The sequence below is a fragment of the Artemia sp. Qi Xiang Cuo genome, chromosome 1 (assembly GCF_049724085.1).
Source record: "Artemia sp. Qi Xiang Cuo chromosome 1, ASM4972408v1, whole genome shotgun sequence".
Lineage (NCBI taxonomy): Eukaryota > Metazoa > Arthropoda > Branchiopoda > Anostraca > Artemiidae > Artemia > Artemia sp. Qi Xiang Cuo.
The window spans coordinates 100,928,814-100,943,328 of record NC_142794.1 but is presented as its reverse complement, the minus strand read 5'-3'; the positions used below and the strand labels follow the sequence as shown (position 1 = coordinate 100,943,328).

At 34.5% G+C, this 14,515-nt stretch overlaps 1 protein-coding gene across 1 annotated transcript in view; it reads right to left on the bottom strand.

Moving 5' to 3' along the window:
- Positions 1 to 299: 299 nt before the first annotated feature.
- LOC148957003 (uncharacterized) overlaps positions 300 to 14,515 on the bottom strand; it is a 77,610-nt gene continuing 63,394 nt past the window's right edge. The window contains exon 5 of the mRNA XM_089092773.1: positions 300 to 542. Coding sequence (XP_088948899.1) covers positions 385 to 542 — 158 coding nt within the window. The 3' untranslated portion in view covers positions 300 to 384. The remainder of the gene's footprint in view (positions 543 to 14,515) is intronic.

Sequence of the window (14,515 nt, the reverse complement as noted above, 5' to 3'; positions counted from 1 at the left end):
GGAATAGAAGTTTAAAGTTGATACAAAAAACAGTATTTGCCCATTTTAGTATATATTAACTTCTAAAACCGGATCGCCCAAATAAGACACTTTGCTTGGACACTCGCAATCAACAAGTATATCGAGTGAGGTGGTATGTCTACAAATCTTCGATAAAAAACATATTAAAAAAAAGCCTCAAAACAAAAACTCAGCCTATAAACCTTTAAATTTCTTAATTGTCTCTATAGCCCTTAAGTTCATTCGCATACAATTTTCCAAAATGTTAATATATTTACTAAAGAAAGGTCTACAAAAAGTATATGTGGAGCTGATTCTTGTTTTTGTGAAGCGAATTTTAAATATTTTGCCGTGAATTTCGGTAGTTCCAAGTAGTCTATGCTATTATATCCAGTGATTGTGTCCAGTGAATTTTAGTAGTTCCAAGTAGTCTATGCTATTATTTCCAGTGATTGTGTTTAACTGACGTCTTCTATAACTCAAATCATGAAAATAACTAGCAAATAGACTACGGACAGGTAGAGAGGTGGGCAGGTGGGCATCTGAAATAGAAACAAAGAAAATACAAATTTTTATACATGCTATTTAAATTCACCAAGTACAAAGATTTTCAACAGGGATGTCAGACGTAGGCCTGAGAAATTTGATTAACATTCAGTTTCTTGCTTGGGTACCAATGGTAAAATTCAAGTTTTGACAAAGTGCAGGTCTAAAATGTACGAAATTAAATAACGGCAGCACCTGGAATTTTTTTTTTAATAACGGGAGCTGCAGCGCATTAATAACTTGATAATTTTCTGCTTGTTACAATCAGAAATTTAACAACCGTATCTTTACTAATGGGAGCCCATAACTTGATAGTGACCTGCTTGCTCTGGCAATTGGATATTTACTAGCCGGATAGACGGTCTGTCTATACAACAGACAACATTGCCTCATGCCTCATAATAAACATGACTTTTCAACATTTTCCCAGCAAAGTATTCACAGACAGAGAATGAATCGACATCCTCTTTCCAACCTGTACAATGAATTAGCTGTTCTCTGTCATCTTTGGGTATGTCCTGTTGTAGGTGTTCTAAAATCGTGGCCACCATTACATCAAAACCTTTCTTATTTGAAAGGGATCTTAGACTCTTCAATTGGTATTTTGTCTTTATCTGCTCGCAACTGTCACAATGCACTGTGGGGTATACATCCCTGATGTTAACTACCTTATCAAGGCTCTCACCAAATAATTTTATTATTGTATTTTCATCCACAGAAACTCTAAAATTGCTATAACCGTAGATAAAGTCTTGACTATTATTACGACAGAGTCTACTTGACACTTCTTCTATATAATGACTTAGTTCCTTGTACGAGCCCTCGACTTTTAGTAGATTAATATGTTGTATAATCTTAGATTTTGATACTGCCTTATATACGCTATTAATGAAACAGGTCAAGACAGGAAAATGTGGAGCTACTAGTGCCCTTAGAGAACGCAAATAGCTCTGACATCCCTCATTTGGGCTACAGTATAACGAATGCCCATGCTTTCTTGTGTCCCTGTAATTGATTTCACAATAATCCAAGCCGCCAAGGTAGAAATTAACCACTTTGTCAGTTGAAAATTTTAATGCTATATTATTTTCAAGGATATCAAAAAGAATTTGACATAATTCAATATCCGTCGGATAGAGCTTGCAAATATCAGGGTGAAATTGCCAAGTAAACTGCTGCCCAATTTTTGGTTTTGAATGTTTTCTCAGATTGTTATAGGTGACTCAAGTCATCATAATTTCCTTGTCAGATCTAGATTCAGAGCATTTTTCGATAGTTGTCTCGTACTTTTCAAGACAGTTTGTTCTACTACACAGAGCATTTTTTTCCAAATATTCAATAGGACTAATAGAACTCTTTAAAACACAGTTAGAAATACTTTTTTCTTGAGTCGGTGTTCCAGGAATTTGTTCTAAATCATTAGTCTTACAAACACATATACTAATAACCCTAACAGGCTCGTTTTCGCCATAATTGAAAAACATTGCTTTTCCTTCGCTATTGATAGGTATGCTTGTATATATATTTTTATTGCTGCTACATAAACTGCAATTGGTCCTTCCAAAATTAATATACGAACTTTCTAAGAAGTACGCCTCTGTATATTCACTGTGTTGTCGAACATTTTCCATTGTATCTATAAACTGTTCCGCAGTTGCCAGTCCATACCTTGGAAGCTTTTCATTAAACTGACAAAATTTCTTTTGGATATTGCTATGAAGCTTTGCCAAAGCATTTCTAGCCGACTTTTCAACAGCATCCGCTCTTTCAAAGAGAATTTTAATCTGTAATTTTGAATAATTTTCGTGATCCCGATAAAACATGCGTAAAATGTTTCTCAATTTACAAAGATCAGCCTGCATTTTTGCCATCTTCTTGTATTTCTGAATGTAATTTTTCCCTTTGTCCTTATGCGTTCTTCGGTACAACCTCGCAGAGAATTTAATTTTTTCATTATAGCTTTTGTCACCCCAGTATCTACCCATTATTCTGGTAGCAACTTTTTTCTTATGTTTGTTTCGGTAATCTATATCGTTCTCATACCGTTCCTTGCTCTTTTGTTTGGCTGTCTCAATTTTCCCTTCTCGAGACCCCTGATCCGTAACATACCTCTGTTTTTCTCTGTCATATTTCATTTTCTTAAATTCTGGATCACAAGAAATCTTAGTAGCAATCCTTACGCGTTCTCGAGCTTTATTGCGTTCGGTGGCATTTTTATCTCTTTTAAATGAACTTTTCCTATATTTCAGGATGTTAGCTTTATTTTTTGTGTAGTAAAGTTTTCTATTAGTAGAAATTTGGATTGCTCTATTTTGATAGTTTTTTTGGTTATTCTTTCTTTTTTTCCACTCCCGTGAGACCATATTTTTTCAAGGTTTAAAATTATTAAGTACACAATACCCCGTGTCGAGTATCTAAAACCTAGCATAAAAAAAATAATTTTTAAATTTTCAGGTATTTATCTTGTTTGAATTACAAAATTAGTATTATTGGTTAGACACCATAAATATTTTTGCAGTTTACATAATAATTTTAGCAATTCTGGACTGAAAACTACAATAATTGTAATTATAAGACAATAATATGGAGATACGTACTTTACGGGTTACAAACCAAAAAAAGGTTGGTTCCAGGATACAATAATAACTTTGAACTGAGATGAAACAACGGACAAGGTGGTTCTAATGGTATACTTTTTTTTTTGATATGACTCTTTTTTTAGGAGTTGGGGGGTTTTATATTTCTTTACATTGGAGGTGATCGTCTCTTACTAGGTTGCTAGCTACCGCTGCAACCCGGAAAAATATGAATGAACCACAGGGTTCAGTTTCTTTGGGCTTGAGTTCGTTTTTTAACTGTAAATACAAACAGGAAAAAGCCTACGGCTTTTTCTTCCTTTAAATAGTAAGAGACGAAACTCAAAAAATCAAGTAGCTAAATCCAATGTATGGAATGGTTTGCTATTTCAGTGATCGTCTTTTAATGTAAAAATTTGTTTTAATTACAAAAAATTTTCAACCTCATTAATTTCCTTTAAAATGAGCCATTGAACAACTCTCTACGATGTTCCAGTGCCAAGCTATCTGTGGAATTACTAACCTATACTATAATTAAGTGGCGTATAACATTAAGTATAGGTAAGAGGTTGTTCTTTATTATAAACCCGGATGATACTACTTTTTTTTAGGAGTGAGGGTTTTTATATTTCTTAACCTTGGACTTGATCGTCTCTTACTTGGTTGCTAGCTACCACTGCAACCCGGATAACCTTTACTATAGTAAAGTAGCCTATGAGATTTAGTATAGGCAAGAGATCGTTCTTTACTATAAATTCAAATCTTACCGCTGGTATACGATTATATTTGAAAGACTGCAGTGTGAAAAGACATCAAAAATGCAGTTTTTGGTGGAAAAATTTATTCTCTTATAGAAATAATTTATTTTAGTTACTATAGATTATTAACCCAATTAATTTCATTTAAATTGAGCTATTGAACAACCCTCTACGATGTTCCAGTGCCAAGCTATCTGTGGAAAAGAAAGAAAAAAGAAGAAAAAAAAATATCCTGTTTAGGCAGAATGTTGTAGCTTCCACTTTTCTTGATTTTCAAGCCAATATATTTCCCTTGCTGTTCAAGCCAAGAGACAGAAAGTTTCCTATTCAGGGGTTTCGGACAAGGCGGTTCTAATGGTGTACTTTATGTTTTGATCTGACTCCTTTGTTAGGAACTATGGGTTTTTATATTTCTTAACATTGGACGTGATCGTCTCTTACTAGGATGCTAGCTACCGCTGCAACCCGGATATACAAGCATATTCTGTAGTTAAGTTACCTATACAACATAGAATAGGCAAGAGTTTGTTCCTTATTATAAGCAACACGGATTACAAACAAGAAAAAGCCTACGGTTTTTTCTTCTTTGGAATAGTAAGAAACGATCCTCAAAGAATCAAACAGCTAACTAAGTTTATAATTTGTTCTTTATCATAATTAGCATTGGACTGATCGTCTCTTACTAGGTTGCTAGCTACCGCTGCAACCCGGATACCGCTACAATCTAGATATTTTGCAGCTACCCCTGGAACCACCATATCTCAGTTAATATGGGCGAGAGATCGGTCTTTACTGTAATAACATTGGATGTTAGCTACCGCTGCAACCCGGACTTCAAAATTCAAATATCTTTGAAAAGAATGCAGAATGAAAATACATCAAAAATGCAATTTTTTTGACAAAATTGATTCTACTCTAAAAAGTATTTTATTTTTAATTACAAAAGGCACTAGATGTTGCAATTTCCTTTAAAATGAGCTATTATACAGCTCTCTATGATTTTCCAGTGCCCAGATAGCTGAGGAGAAAAATCAAGTGGAAAGAAAAAAATATCCCGTTTGTGGAGAATAACGTGGTAAAAGTCAATTTTTTTTGATTTTCAAGCCAATATATTTTCTTTGTTATTCAAGCCAAAGGGCGGTAAGTTTCCTTTATAGAGGATTCGGATAAGGCGGTTCTAATGGTGTACTTTTTGTTTTGATCTGACTCTTTTTTTAGGAGTTGGGGGGTTTTATATTTTTTAACATTGGACGTGATCGTCTCTTACTAGATTGCTAGCTACCGCTGCTACCCGGATTATGACGTCACGGCGTAATGATTTTATTGACGTCATGGCGCAATGATATTATTTCATGACGTCATCAGAAACAACAATATATTTTCGTGTTTTTCTATTCACGTCATAGCTCTAATATAAAACTATGATGCCATTCATTATTTATCTAGTAGGGTTTCAGACAAGGTAGTTCTAATGATATACTTTTGTTTTGATCTGACTCTATTTTTAGGAGTTTTGGGTTTTTATATTTCTTAGCATTGGACTGATCGTCTCTTACTAGGTTGCTAGCTACTGCTGCAACCCAAATTCACATATATATTTATTTATGAGAGGCAGCCGAGCCGAGTGGTCCAAGGCACTGGTGTTAGCCACCAGTCTCTTCGGAGGCGTGGGTTCAAATCTTACCGCTGGTATGCGATTATGTTTGAAAGACTGCAGTGTGAAAAGACATTGAAAATGCAGTTTTTGGTGAAAAAAATTTATTCTCTTTTAGAAATAATTTATTTTAGTTACTATAGATTTTTAACCCAATTAATTTCCTTTAAAATGAGCTATTGAACAACCCTCTACGATGTTCCAGTGCCGAGCTATCTCTGGATACAAAAGAAAAGAGAAAAAAATATCCCGTTTAGGCAGAATGTTTTAATAGCTGCCACTTTTCTTGATTTTCAAGCCAATATATTTCCCTTGCTGTTCAAGCCAAGGGACAGAAAGTTTCCTATTTATGACGTCAGGGCGTAATGATTTTATTGGCGTCATGGCGCAATGATATTATTTCATGACGTCATCAGAAACAACAATATATTTTCGTGTTTTTCTATTCACGTTATCGTCTCTTACTAGGTTGCTAGCTACCGCTGCAACCCGGATTTAATGTAACTTTAATGTAAACGGATTTAATGTAATTTAATGTGATCGTCTCTTACTAGGTTGCTAGCTACCGCTGCAACCCGGAAATAGTTACTATGTGCCGTGGTTTGTTCTTTACTAGGTTTCAGCTATATCCGATGAAATTTATGCTATAAGAGATCATAAAACAATTAATTAGCTTTCTATATATATCTCATATGGTTTAGTGGTTTAGAGTAGTTGGCTTTCAATTAATTTTCTTGGGTTCAAATCCCGGTGTGGGAATTATTTTTAAACAAACTTAGATGAAATTAATTAGCTAATTTGACATGACATAGTAGGTAACTAAGGGCAAGAGTTCGTTCTTAACTATCACAAGCTACCGCTGCAACCCGGATACCGCTGCAACCAGAATATGTCATATAGTGACTCAGCATTTCAGTGCGTATGGGCTAGAGGTGGTTCTTTATTGTAAAAAATTGACAACATTTCTTTTGGATATTACTATGAAGCTTTGCCAAGGAATTTCTAGCCAACTTTTCAACAGCATCCGCTCTTTCAAAGAGAATTTTAATCTGTAATTTTGAATACTTTTTGTGATCCCGATAAAACATGCGTAAAATGTTTCTCAATTTACAAAGATCAGCCTGCATTTTTGCCATCTTCTTGTATTTCTGAATGTAATTTTTCCCTTTGTCCTTATGCGTTCTTCGGTACAACCTCGCAGAGAATTTAATTTTTTCATTATAGATTTTGTCACCCCAGTAACGCTCCTTGATCTTTTGTTTGGCTGTCTCAATTTTTGCATGTCTATAATCTTCATCATTGTGATAACACATCTTGCTGTTTTGTTTTGCACTCTCAATTATTACTTCTCGATACGCCTGGTCGGTTGAATACCTTTGTTTTGCTCTCTCAATTATTACTTCTCGATACGCCTGGTCGGTTGAATACCTTTGTTTTGCTCTCTCAATTTTTACTTCTCGATGCGCCTGGTCGGTTGAATACCTTTGTTTTGCTCTCTCAATTATTACTTCTCGATACGACTGGTCGGTTGAATAACTTTGGTTTGCTCTTTAAATTTTTAATTCTCGATGTGCCTGGTCGGTTGAATAACTTTGCTTTTCTCTTTTCAAGATACTATCTCTGTTGTTTGTGTAGTACTGTTTTTTCAAATTGCGTATAGCTTGCTTCGATCTAACCATTATTCTAATCAAGAATGAGAGAATTTACATCTGTGTCGTTCTTAAGTAGTAATTATGACGTCATGGCGTAATGATTTTATTGACGTCAAGGCGCAATGATATTATTTCATGACGTCATCAGAAACAACAATATAATTTCGTGTTTTTCTATTCACTTCATAGCTCTAATATAAAGCTACGACATTTATTATTTATCTAGTAGGGTTTCAGACAAGGTAGTTCTAATGATGTACTTTTGTTTTGATCTTACTCTATTTTTAGGACTTTTGTTATATTTCTTAGCATGGGACTGATCGTCTCTTACTAGGTTGCTAGCTACTGCTGCAACCCAAATTCACATATATATTTATTTATGAGAGGCAGCCTGGCCGAGTGGTCCAAGACACTGGTGTTAGCCACCAGTCTCTTCGGAGGCGTGGGTTCAAATCTTACCGCTGGTATACGATTATGTTTGAAAGACTGCAGTGTGAAAAGACATCAATAATGCAGTTTTTGGTGGAAAAATTTATTCTCTTTTGGAAATAATTTACTTTAGTTACTATAGATTTTTAACCCAATTAATTTCCTTTAAAATGAGCTATTGAACAACCCTCTACGATGTTCCAGTGCCAAGCTATCTGTGGAAAAGAAAAAGAAAAAAAAAGAAAAAAATATCCCGTTTGGGGAGAATAACGTGGTTAAAGTCAATTTTCTTGATTTTCAAGCCAATATATTTCCCTTTCTGTTCAAGCCAAGGGACAGAAAGTTTCCTATACAGGGGTTTCGGACAAGGCGGTTCTAATGGTTTACTTTTTGTTTTGATCTGACTCCTTTGTTAGGAACTATGGGTTTTTATATTTCTTAACATTGGACGTGATCGTCTCTTACTAGGTTGCTAGCTACCGCTGCAACCCGGATTCCTTTGAAATGAACCATTATACAGCTGTCTATGATTTTCCAGTGTCCAGCTAGCTGAGGAGTGAAATCAAGCGGAAAGAAAAAAAGATACCATTTGTGGAGAATATTGTGGTTAAAGTCAATTTACTTGATTTTCAAGCAAACATATTTTCCTTGTTATTCAAGCCAAGGGACGGTAAGTTTGCTATATAGAGGTTTTGGACAAGGCAGTTCTAATAGTATACTTTTGATCTGAATGTTTTGATCTGAATGTTTTTTCAGGCGTTATGGGTTACTTTTCGTTCTTTAATGTAAAACATTGGACGTGATCGTCTCTTACTAGGTTGCTAGCTAACGCTGCAACCCGGATGTAATAACTACACCTGGAACCACCATATATCAGTTAGTATGGGAGAGAGATCGTTCTTTACTGTAAATTTCTCAATTTACAAAGATCAGCCTGCATTTTTGCCATCTTCTTGTATTTCTGAATGTAATTTTTCCCTTTGTCCTTATGCGTTCTTCGGTACAACCTCGCAGAGAATTTAATTTCTTCATTATAGCTTTTGTCACCCCAGTATCTACCCATTATTCTGGTAGCAACTTTTTTCTTATGTTTGTTTCGGTAATCTATATCGTTATCATACCTTTCCTTGCTCTTTTGTTTCGCTGTCTCAATTTTCCCTTCTCGATACCCCTGATCCGTAAGATACCTCTGTTTTGCTCTGTCATATTTCATTTTCTTAAATCCTGGATCACAAGACATCTTAGTAGCAATCCTTACGCGTGCTCGAGCTTTATTGCGTTTGGTGGCATTTTTATCTCTTTTAAATAAACTTTTCTGATATTTCAGGATGTTAGCTTTATTTTTTGTGTAGTAAAGTTTTCTATTAGTAGAAATTTGGATTGTTCTATTTTGATATTGTTTTTGGTTATTCTTTCTTTTTTTCCACTCGCGTGAGATCATATTTTTTCAAGGTTTAAAATTATTAAGCACACAAAATCCCGTGTCGAGTATCTAAAACCTAGCATAAAACAAAACTAATTTTAAAATTTTCAGGTATTTATCTTGTTTGAATTACAAAATTAGTATTATTGGTTAGACACCATAAATATTTTTGCAGTTTACATAATAAGTTTAGTGATTCTGGACTGAAAACTAAAATAATTGCAATTATGAGACAATAATATGGAGATATGTACTTTACGGGTTACAAACCAAAAAAAGCTTGGTTCCAGGATACAATAATAAATTTGAACTGAGATGAAAAAAAATTTCTTCCAGGAGACAAAAAGCAAAACTAATTTTAGAATTTTCATGTATTTTTGTTGTTTAAATTAAAAAATTACTATTACTGATTAGGTATCATAAATATTTTTGCAGTTTACATAATAATTTTAGCGATTAAGCCAAAAAAGAAAATTTTGGTTCCAGGAGTTTCGGTTACTATTGAGACAAGTAGCTATTATTACTATAGAGTTCATTACATGGACTGTTTTATTGCTTCAAAATTCAAATATCTTTGAAAAGACTGCAGTATGAAAATACATCAAAAATGCAATTTTTTTGACAAAATTGATTCTACTTTAAAAAGTATTTTATTTTTAAATACAAAAGTGACTAGATGTTGCAATTTCCTTTAAAATGAGCTATTATACAGCTCTCTATGATTTTCCAGTGCCCAGCTAGCTGAGCAGAAAAAAAAAGCGGAAAGAAAAAAATATCTCGTTTGTGGAGAATAACGTGGTAAAAGTCAATTTTCTTGATTTTCAAGCCAATATATTTTCTTTGTTATTCAAGCCAAAGGGCGGTAAGTTTCCTTTATAGAGGATTCGGACAAGGCGGTTCTAATGGTGTACTTTTTGTTTTGATCTTACTCTTTTTTTAGGAGTTGGGGGGTTTTATATTTCTTAACATTGGAGGTGATCGTCTCTTACTAGGTTGCTAGCTACCGCTGCAACCCGGATTTATCATTATCATACCGTTCCTTGATCTTTTGTCTAGCCTGCTCAATTGTTGCTTCTCTATAAAGTATATCATTGTGATAACGCTCCTTGATCTTTTGTCTAGCCTGCTCAATTCTTGCTTCTCTGTAATCTTCATCATTTTGATAACGCTCCCTTGATCTTTTGTTTGGCTGTCTCAATTTTTGCATGTCTATAATCTTCATCATTGTGATAACACATCTTGCTGTTTTGTTTTGCTCTCTCAATTATTACTTCTCGATACGCCTGGTCGGTTGAATACCTTTGCTTTTTTCTTTTCAAGATACTATCTCTGTTGTTTGTGTAGTACTGTTTTTTTTAACTTGCGTGCAGCTTGCTTGATTGAAACCATTATGTAATTATGAATGAGAACATTTACAGTTCTGACGCTTCTTATATAATAATTATGACGTCACAGCGTAATGATTTTATTTCATGATGACGTCATGGCGCAATGATATTATTTCATGACGTATTCAGAAACCACAACATAATATCGTGTTTTTCTATTCACGTCATAGCTCTAATTTATCTAGTAGGGTTTCAGACAAGGTAATTCTAATGATGCACCTTTGTTTTGATCTGACTGTATTTTTAGGAGTTTTGGGTTTTTATATTTCTTAGCATTGGAGTGATCGTCTCTTGCTAGGTTGCTAGCTACTGCTGCAACCCAAATTATGAGAAAAGACATCAAAAATGCAGTTTTTGGTGGAAAAATTTATTCTCTTTTAGAAATAATTTATTTTAGTTACAAAAGGTTTTTAACCCAATTAATTTCCTTTAAAATGTGCTATTGAACAACCCTCTACAATGTTCCAGTGCCAAGCTATCTCTGGATACAAAGAAAAGAGAAAAAATATCCCGTTTGGGGAGAATAACGTGGTTAAAGTCAATTTTCTTGATTTTCAAGCCAATATATTTCCCTTGCTGTTCAAGCCAAGGGACAGAAAGTTTCCCAAAAAGGGGTTTCGGACAAGGCGGTTCTAATGGTGTACTTTTTGTTTTGATCTGACTCCTTTTTTAGGAGCTATGGGTTTTTATATTTCTTAACATTGGACGTGATCGTCTCTTACTAGGTTGCTAGCTACCGCTGCAACCCGGATCAAAAATGCAATTTTTTTGACAAAATTGATTCTACTTTAAAAAGTATTTTATTTTTAATTACAAAGGTGACTAGATGTTGCAATTTCCTTTAAAATGAGCTATTATACAGCTCTCTATGAATTTCCAGTGCCCAGCTAATTGAGGAGGAAAATCAAGCGGAAAGAAAAAAATATCCCGTTTGTGGAGAATAACGTGGTTAAAGTCAATTTTTTTGATTTTCAAGCCAATATATTTTCTTTTTTATTCAAGCCAAAGAGTGATAAGTTTCCTTAATAGGGGTTTTGGGCAAGGTGGTTCTAATGGTGTAAGTTTTGTTTTGATCTGACTTTTCTCAGGAGTTAGGGGTTTTTATATTTCTTAACATTGGACGTGATCGTCTCTTACTAGGTAGCTAGCTACCGCTGCAACACAGATTTAATGTAATAATTTTAAAGGTAGAACTCTTTCTAATTGATTACAAACAGGAAAAAGCCTACGGCTTTTTCTTCTTTGAAATAGTAAGAGACTAGCCTCAAACAATCAAGTAGCTAACTAAATCAATAAGGAAGGGTTTGCGAAAGCATAGGTTGGCTGGCCCCCAGCCCCCCATTGCACTTCCTGGCTGAAGGGCCACGAAACGGAGATCAGCACCGCCGGTTTGGATCTTAAGGGTCTAGTGCCGCATCCTTTACCTTTACCTTTTTTAACTAAATCAAATGTATGTATTGGGTTTTTATTCCAATGACCGTCTTTTAGTGGAAAATTTTAATATATTGACCTTAAATATAATAACTGTACTAGCCTATACTATAGTTAAGTGGCCTATAAAATTTAGTATAGGCAAGAAGTCGTTCTTTATTATATTAGGAACTATGGGTTTTTATATTTCTTAACATTGGACGTGATCGTCTCTTACTAGGTTGCTAGCTACCGCTGCAACCCGGATTATAATTGGTATGGTGAAATAATAATATGTATATGGCTCTTAAATCATACTTTATTATGGTTCCATATGGTCTAGTGGCTAGGATAGTTAACTTTCACTTAACAGGCTCGGGTTCGATTCCCAGTGTGGGAAAATTTTTAACTCTATAATCTTCGAACATTTGAACCTTTTATAATTTATAATGATGTATAATATAAATACTGTAATCTTAACTATAGTGAAGTTGCGTATGCAAGTTAGTATAGGGAAGAGTTCGATCTTTATTATATTATAATGATCGTCTTTTAATGTAAACAAGGCGGTTCTAATGGTGTACTTTTTGTTTTGATCTGACTTTTTTTTAGGAGTTGGGGGGTTTTATATTACTTAACATTGGAGGTGATCGTCTCTTACTAGGTTGCTAGCTACCGCTGCAACCCGGACTACCCCTGGAACCACCATATATCAGTTACTACGGGTGAAAGATCGTTCTTTACTGTAAGTTATACGATTATGATTTATGTACAAAAATCAAATATCTTTGAAAAGACTGCAGTATGAAAAGACATCAAAAATGCAATTTTTTTGACAAAATTGATTCTACTTTAAAAAGTATTTTATTTTTAAATACAAAAGTGACTAGATGTTGCAATTTCCTTTAAAATGAGCTATTATACAGCTCTCTATGATTTTCCAGTGCCCAGCTAGCTGAGCAGAAAGAAAAAGCGGAAAGAAAAAAATATCCCGTTTGTGGAGAATAACGTGGTAAAAGTCAATTTTCTTGATTTTCAAGCCAATATATTTTCTTTGTTATTCAAGCCAAAGGGAGGTAAGTTTCCTTTATAGAGGATTCGGACAAGGCGGTTCTAATGGTGTACTTTTTGTTTTGATCTGACTTTTTTTTTAGGAGTTGGGGGGTTTTATATTTCTTAACATTGGAGGTGATCGTCTCTTACTAGGTTGCTAGCTACCGCTGCAACCCGGATAATTGAAAAACATTGCTTTTCCTGCGCTGTTGATAGGTATGCTTGTATATATATTTTTATTGCTGCTACATAAACTGCAATTGCTCCTTCCAAAATTAATATACGAATTTTCTAAGAAGTACGCCTCCGTATATTCACTGTGTTGTCGAACATTTTCCATTGCATCTATAAACTGTTCCGCAGTTGCCAATCCATACCTTGGAAGCTTTTCGTTAAACTGACAACATTTCTTTTGGATATTACTATGAAGCTTTGCCAAAGAATTTCTAGCCGACTTTTCAACAGCATCCGCTCTTTCAAAGAGAATTTTAATCTGTAATTTTGAATACTTTTCGTGATCCCGATAAAACATGCGTAAAATGTTTCTCAATTTACAAAGATCAGCCTGCATTTTTGCCATCTTCTTGTATTTCTGAATGTAATTTTTCCCTTTGTCCTTATGCGTTCTTCGGTAGAACCTCGCAGAGAATTTAATTTTTTCATTATAGCTTTTGTCACCCCAGTATCTACCCATTATTCTGGTAGCAACTTTTTTCTTATGTTTGTTTCGGTAATCTTCATCATTATCATACCGTTACTTGCTCTTTTGTCTAGCCTGCTCAATTGTTGCTTCTCTATAAAGTTTATCATTGTGATAACGCTCCTTGATCTTTTGTCTAGCCTGCTCAATTCTTGCTTCTCTGTAATTTTCATCATTTTGATGACGCTCTTTGATCTTTTGTTTGGCTGTGTCAATTTTTACTTCTCGATACACCTGGACGGTTGAATACCTTTGCTTTTGGTTTTTCTTATATTTGATGCGGTAATCTTCATCATTGTGATAACTCTCCTTGAACTTTTGCATGTCTATAATCTTCATCATTGTGATAACACATCTTGCTGTTTTGTTTGATTACTTCTCGATACGCCTGGTCGGTTGAATACCTTTGCTTTTTTCTTTTCAAGATACTATCTGTTGTTTGTGTAGTAGTGTTTTTTCAACTTGCGTATAGCTTGCTTCGATCTAACCATTATCCGGGTTGCATCTAATCAAGAATGAGAGAATTTACATCTTTGTCGTTCTTAAGTAGTAATTATGACGTCAGGGCGTAATGATTTTATTGGCGTCATGGCGCAATGATATTATTTCATGACGTCATCAGAAACAACAATATATTTTCGTGTTTTTCTATTCACGTCATAGCTCTAATATAAAACTATGATGACATTCATTATTTATCTAGTAGGGTTTCAGACAAGGTAGTTCTAATGATATACTTTTGTTTTGATCTGACTCTATTTTTAGGAGTTTTGTTATATTTCTTAGCATTAGACTGATCGTCTCTTACTAGGTTGCTAGCTACTGCTGCAACCCAAATTCACATATATATTTATTTATGAGAGGCAGCCTGGCCGAGTGGTCCAAGGCACTAGTGTTAGCCACCAGTCTCTTCGGAGGCGTGGGTT